At 46.0% G+C, this 7111-nt stretch overlaps 1 protein-coding gene across 1 annotated transcript; it reads right to left on the bottom strand.

The window, feature by feature from the left end:
• Positions 1-605: 605 nt before the first annotated feature.
• Positions 606-1120, bottom strand: LOC123430355. The gene has a single exon (XM_045114221.1). It carries the CDS (start codon positions 1033-1035, stop codon positions 799-801), a length of 237 nt encoding a protein of 78 aa, XP_044970156.1. The 5' UTR covers positions 1036-1120; the 3' UTR covers positions 606-798.
• Between the last annotated feature and the right edge of the window lie 5991 nt (positions 1121-7111).

Genomic DNA, 7111 nt, shown 5'->3' with positions numbered 1-7111 from the left:
GAATGGAAACTTTAATTGTAAAAATCGCGAGGGCGAGATTATTTTGTATCACATGTGTGACACTAATTATCTAGGCAACCTTTTGAGTAGTTAACCGTAAACAGATTTTTTTTTGAGGAGTTGTGGTTTTTTCCTTTGGAATTTTTTTGTTTTTGCCACTCTAGATTTTGCCAATTTTTCGTATGCCACTCTAAAATTTAACATTTCACTTTTGTCACTCTTAACTTTTGACAATTGTCACTGAATGGAAAAAGTAAAATAATTTTATTTCACTCTTGTCACTCTTAAATTTTGACAATTATCACAATTGTCACTTAATGGCAAAAACAAAATAATTTTATTTCACTTTTGTCACTCTTACCTTCGACAATTATCACAATTGCCACCTGATTTTTTTGTTTTTGCCATGAAAATGGCAGTTGTGATAATTGTTAAAAACTAAAAGTGATAAAAATAAAATGTTAAGATTGACAAAATCTAGAGTGGCAAAAATAAAATTTTCCTTTTCCATTTTACGGGTGCGGAGTTGGATGTTAAGAGATCCGCTAGTGAGGATCGTGCAGATACGACAACGGAAGACTTCCAAGAAAAAACACACGAGAGCATGGAAAACATAGTAGTTTAAGTAATCCTCCATCCTTTCCAAAAACATTTACATCCGGAATGATCGACCGATTGCTCCGTGAACAAAGGATTCAGAGGAAACAAAATGTAGCCCAGCGACCCATTCCTAAAAGAAAACATCGATCCATGGTTCCTCCATGGCTTCATTGCCTCTGCTGCGCGCATGCACCAGGCTTAGCACCGCATGGACTCCCTGATGGCCATCGACGCCACGGCCTTGGCCCAGGCGACCAGCTCCCGCTTCATCCTCCCCTCGTCGTCCCACAGCAGCGCCACGTCCATCGCGAGGTCCCTTTCCCTCTCCTCCGTAGACGAACTGGCACCGCCGTCCCCTGACCACGGCCTTGCCACCTCGACGGCGGCGACGCAGGCGGCCGCCGGCTGCGGCAAGGCCCTGCAATCCAAAGCCATGCTGGATCACGAGCTCGGACTTGAAGTCTTTGCTGCAGAGAAATTCCGCTGTTGTCCGGATCGGTGTCTCGGTTGGTGCTGCCGGGGAGCTGAGTGCACACTGCGCGCTCCATATATATATATACACCGGCCGGCCAGCGGCGCGTGCGCGGGACGCACGAGTAGCTTATGGGCGACCGGCCGCCTACGTGTACGCGCCAGTGCGTGACGACTGACGGCACAAAGTTGAAACTGCACAGGTGGCCGGGAAACACACGCTGAATTTAAGCGCCAGGTTAGTTGGTTCGTTGGTTGGTTGGTTTGGACGGGACGGGATGGAATATGATATGCGCATTCAGGTGCTACAGGAGCGATCGTGTTCGCGACTGGTTGGGCGGCTGGGGTGGTTTGAACTGAGACATCGTTGGTCACGCGGGATCACACCGGCCTGTGTTTTAAATTACGGTTCACTTGCACGTGTCAGTGCCGTGGCATATGTAGCACTACTAAATGCTACTGGCACCGTGGTGGATCATTGTCATCATCGAACGAACTACGCGTCCCGATCGATGGGAGTGTGTGGACCGAGGTGTTTCGGTCGATGCTGATCCTGGTATCGATGATGTGAGGACAACCTTTGCAGCTAGGGTGCTCATGTTTTCCCACGTATCCACACGCTGTTAGGAAGCTCGACAACTTTCGGCCCCCGGCTCCGCTACCTCTTGCTTCATTCTTTCTACTGGAATAAAATAAATCAGGACCACCCACTCTGAATCCGATTTCGAACTCTCAGCCACAAATTTGAAGCTCCCGGCCTCAGTTTCATCGTGTAGCAGTCCCACGCACACATGGCACGTTGACACGCGTACGAACACATCATTTATATACTAACCTGATGATACGAAGGTCGACTTCAAATTATTTGGAAGAACCGAGTCGAGTGGTTGATTTATGGAAGAATGTTTAGCCCGACAGCTCGACGTACACTACGAGGTAATGAAAGGGACGAACACGTACATACAACCCCTTCATATATGATAAGAGACGTCGTTGTCTCCTACGTGGCTGCGTGTTTAGCGAGCTTTCCTTTTTAAAGGTTTAAGTGAGAAGCAGCCTTGTTACATACACGCATGCGTTGTTAAGGTGTTCGATGTTCTACTCCAAATCTACCGTCTATGGGCAAATAGAGCATGCATTTCTCGTGCTGGGTCTTTTGACTGGAAAGTATCATTGTAAACATGCATTGTGGTGTTGGCATTCTTTTTGTCCATGGCAAAGAGGTGTGAGGAAGGGTCTGTTTGGATCAAAGCCCAGGTTTCGGTTCCACGCCAATATCTTGGCCGAGTAGATAGATTTTGTGCACATGCACATGCGACCGATCCATACACCAAACGGCCCCAAAATATCATCAGCTTCGTGTCATGCATGGCTTGCTGTTGGAGATGTTCTCACTTATTTAAAAAAAAATCCTGTCTAAAAGTTAAATAGATTAGAAATATCAAATAAAATATAGATGCGAACACAAACACACACTCCCATAGAGCCTACAGAAAAATACCGGAGCGACAAAGTCTTACTTAAGAGCATCTTCGGGCCCCTCAAATCAGATCCCTAAAACGCGCGCGGACGCGTCCAGGCGCATCCACGGACACTAACCGTTCACATCTTAGGTAATGCATTTCACATTGGGATACCTTAAATTCATACTATTACATGCAACGTAAACCTAATACTAAGTGGAGCTCGTCCGGCTTCGCCGTGTCCATGTCCGGCGGCTGGCTGCGCCCCTCATAGTGTCGGTCCGATCGCCGACGAGGTAGAGTAGGACATGGGACACTAGCCGACTCACGGAAGTCGAGCTCCCGCCCTCTCCCATGCCCTACTCTTTCTCGTCGGAGCCCGCACCCCGGACAGTGTCAGTCGACGTGAGGTCGATGACGAATCCTTCCTGGAGGAGCAGACGTCCACGACGACGCGGTTGCGGCGCCCGCACCCGTGCAGCATACGGGGTGCCGAAGAGTATGACTCAGCCTCTCCAACATCCGCCGCCGCGAGGGCCTCCGCCGCATCCCGTGCCCGCTGCCTCGCGCGACTGGCACGTCGCGCCATGACATCGTATCCGCTGCCCGACATGTTGGAGGTGAGCTTGGGTGGCCGATGGGAGTGGAGTAAAGCGGCTAGGGTTTGGTTCGACGAGCGGATGGGGACGAATATATATGAAGTAGATGCGGGCCAGTGCGGGCCTGACGGCGTGCCCGCGCTCCCCATATCCGCCCCATATTTGGGCTGAAAATGAGAGGGGAGGGGGTTGCTGGTCAGTCCGGACGTTTGAGGCAGGTTTGAGGGGCCGTCTAGGTTGAATTTTTGTGACCAGAAGGGTTTAATGGGTCCAGTTGTAGATGCTCTAAGTCACCACATGCACCACACTTTTTGATAGAGGTGTCAACTTTCGTAAAATAATTTTCCATCTTGTAAACACATGGTGTCAAACCATCCCTAGAAATACAGAATACAGTCATAGCCGAGATAGATTGATGTTAGAGAGAATTCCTTATTTAACAATGTACTTAAATTTTATGCCTTATTTAACATTAACAAAAAAGTTTTTTTCTATCTAACAACGAGTTTAAATTTTATGTCTTTTATGACATTTTTGTTCAGTTTAAACCTAAATGATAGCTGAAAAAACTTTTTTATTCTTCATGTGATGTGCATGTGTGCACACGTGTGTGTTGCTGCTTGTAACCTGCGATGCGTGCATGCATGCATGTGTGCTGCTGCATGTGAAGTTGTTTGCATGTGTGCGATGCGTGCATGCATGCATGTGTGCTGCGTGCGTGTATTGCGTGTGTGCATTGGTGCGTGTGCTGCTACTGCATGTGTGTGCTGCGTGCGTATGTACTACGTGTGTGTGCGGATGCGTGTGTATTGCTCTGTCCGTATGTGTTGTTGTATGCGTGCATGTGTGTTGCTGTATGTGTATGTACTATTACTGTTGCATGTGTGTGTTACTGCCTCATATTGATATTGTCCATGCGTCATTGTTCAGCACACACACATATGAAATGAGGGGTAAAAGGTCTTTTTAAATATCAATTACAATTAAAATGGATGAAAGTGTTATAAAAGACATAAAATTTAGACTCGTTGTTATATAAGGACGAAAAAGTTTTCTAGCATCGAAAAAGGAAATAAAAATTAAGATAATATTAAATAAGGAATTGTTTCTTGACGTTATATCCTTGTTCAATGGAGCCGACATGGCTATATATTTCTAGTATCAGTTGGCTAGCTCACCGATTATTCTTTCCACCAGCCTAGTGTGAGTTTTTATGTTTGCCCACTTACCGTGGGTTCAGGTGTATAGAGATATTCTTGTTCATATATCTTCCAAGCCCTTATTATAGACATAATATGTGTACCTTATTTCCCCCTTATCATATTGTCTCCTCCGCTGCAAAAGTGTCCTCAGTTCGAGCTGATATAGCTCTAGTAAACAGTAAAATCCCAAAAAAATAAAACAAAATTAGAAAAAAATCTGTCTTTTGGTGACAAATGCTTTCAATGGATCCAAAGTTTCATAAAAAAATGACATTCATGAATGTCGGGGTAAAAAATATATTTGATGCTCCAAAAAAATTAACTTTGGAGTGCTGATTTTGTTTGTTTTGCCATGACTTTCAAAAATATTTATCTACGATCAAACTGTGCAAGCATTTACAACATTTGTTATATTTTGCCACAATTTTGTAAGGTTTTTTTATTTTTATTTCAGTTGTTTCAGATTTTATTGTTCACTCGAGCTCATTTGAGATAGAGCTCAGTTAATCCGCATCCCCTGCGCTGCCGCATACTTTGATCTCAAACCTCTCACTCCGTAGTTGCATCCAAAGAGCATCTCTAGCAGACCCTATATAATGTCCCGACCCGCAAAATAAACACCAAAATAGGGGTTGGAGCGGAAAATGCTGTGAGACCAGACGCCGCAACCGCGTCCGACCCGCATTTTTTTTGCGGGACGCGGTAAAATGCCCACCACAACCCGCGGAAACGCAGCGCCCCCCGCCACCCCCCCTCCCCCCGCACGTCAGGGCCCTGTATATATCTAGAGCGGTTGGTTGGTGGGATATTTCAGCCTGCGCTTTTCCCCCACTCACCACCGCCGGGCGCCGCCTTCGATTCCGACCATATCAACCGCCAGGACCACGCCAACGGTCCGTCGCACGCCCTAGATCGACCTCCCCACGTCCTCGTGCCTCGGCTGGCCGGAAAGCTGTAGATCGGTGCCTCGGCTGGCAGGATTTGGCTTTTCCGGCCACCGGCGGCTGCGCGAAAGCCATGGATTAGTTGGGGAGCACCCCGCACAGCCCCGGTAAAGCGCCAGCGCCGCATGCAGGTATTGGTGGATCCTCTGATCGTCGGTGCCGGTTTGCTGGCAAGGACTCTTCCTACCGTCGCCCGGGCTCGGTGGTCGCGCAACGGCTCGCTGGCTTGCTGATGCCGCTCATACAGTGCGACGACTGCGATGCGACAATGCTGCGGCTCACATCCAGCACACGGCAGCACCTCGGATGGGTATTCTTCAAATGCAATAACAACGGGGTATGCTCTTCTTCCTCTTCGGCTTTGTCATTTATTTGGTTAAACTTTGGTAGCTTATGGAGGTGTTCATCTTCGTAGGAAGGTGGATGCTCATTTTGGTATTGGGAAGAAGAATACATCGATTTATTGATAGAAAGAAACTTAATAGATGTTCGTGCACTCTTTAGTATAATTGAGGCTAACGATGCAACTGCATGTGCAATTAGAAAAAAGATTAGAGGATAAGAAACGTCTAATTCTTTAGAATCAAAGCCGGAGAATGAAGAATGCAAGATGAGGAATCCCCAAATCAACAATGATTGCATGGAGAAGATGTTGATCCAACTAGTGGGAGCAGCTATGGAAGTTGGATATCTTCTAAAATGCCTAATTATAGTTCTTGTTTTCTTTGGTCTTGCTGTTTTAGCAAATATTTGGTGAATTATGATGTATCCAATGCCTTTGAAAAAAATAAAAAAGCAACTAAATGTGTTTTCATGCCAGAAATTGTAATGAAAATAAACGTTTTTGCGGACCTACGCGGACGACAGCCGAGCAGACCCCGCAAAACGGACCCGTATAAAAGATATTCAAGGATATTCGCAGAATATCCTTTTGTATGTGTCCGTTTTGCGAATATCCTTTTACACAGGTCCGTTTTGCGGGGTCTGCTCGACCGTCGCCCACGCAGGTCCGTAAATGCGTTTTTCTGTGAACTGCAAACGACTATTGCTGCTCGGCTTTATCCGAAGTCTGCTAAAGATGTTCGGAGTCCTAATTATCATGTCAAAATGCCACTTGTACGATTGTTGTATCCTATTGTTTGTGACGTTGCAAAACTAGGCATTGTTACAGCACATGGCACCCCATTAAGGCCCCTTACGGCTAGTATCATATCCTTGCATCGCGTAAAACACATCGACGCCCTAATGTAACATACACATGATTAGAGTTATAAAAAATTCACAAAGACCTTAGGCCTATCTCTTGCCCGACTATACATTCTAGGCAATTCTTTTCTTGGGTCATATTCCACATATAATAACGTATATACGGTTGGGTTGCAAATTTATCATCGCCACCTTTCACCTTTTGCATAGTCCAGGGATCTTACTCATCAAGGGGAAGAACCATCTCAAACAATAAAATATTCAGCGGTCAAGAGCTTTCTCCCGTGTGTTGTGAGGCCTTAAAAAAGTAGAGCGAATTAATTCTAAAGAACTCCAAACAATTAATTGTAGCAGGGCGAATACACTCATGGCAAGCCCTCGGAAAACAAAATCACTTGGAACTATTCTGTCAGGTAAATATTTACTCCCATTGTGTTTCTAGTATTTACTGCCTGTTCCGCCTGGCACGACTATCAGAATTGCTGACACTCTGGATCTATGTACTTTCTATAACACCAACGGAACCGTAGTCGAAGCTTCTCACAGCAACCTCGTTCTACATCACACGATAATCGCAAAAGGTTAACGAAATCACGAGGACGTATGGACATCCACCAACTCTCTTC

This window comes from Hordeum vulgare, chromosome 2H (assembly GCF_904849725.1).
Source record: "Hordeum vulgare subsp. vulgare chromosome 2H, MorexV3_pseudomolecules_assembly, whole genome shotgun sequence".
NCBI classification, from domain to species: domain Eukaryota; kingdom Viridiplantae; phylum Streptophyta; class Magnoliopsida; order Poales; family Poaceae; genus Hordeum; species Hordeum vulgare.
The sequence above is the reverse complement of the archived record's forward strand: the minus strand, read 5'-3'. Positions and strand labels throughout refer to the sequence as shown.

Coding starts and splice junctions, on each gene's coding strand:
- LOC123430355 (XM_045114221.1), bottom strand. CDS start 1,035: ATGGCTTTGGATTGCAGGGCCTTGCCGCAGCCGGCGGCCGCCTGCGTC.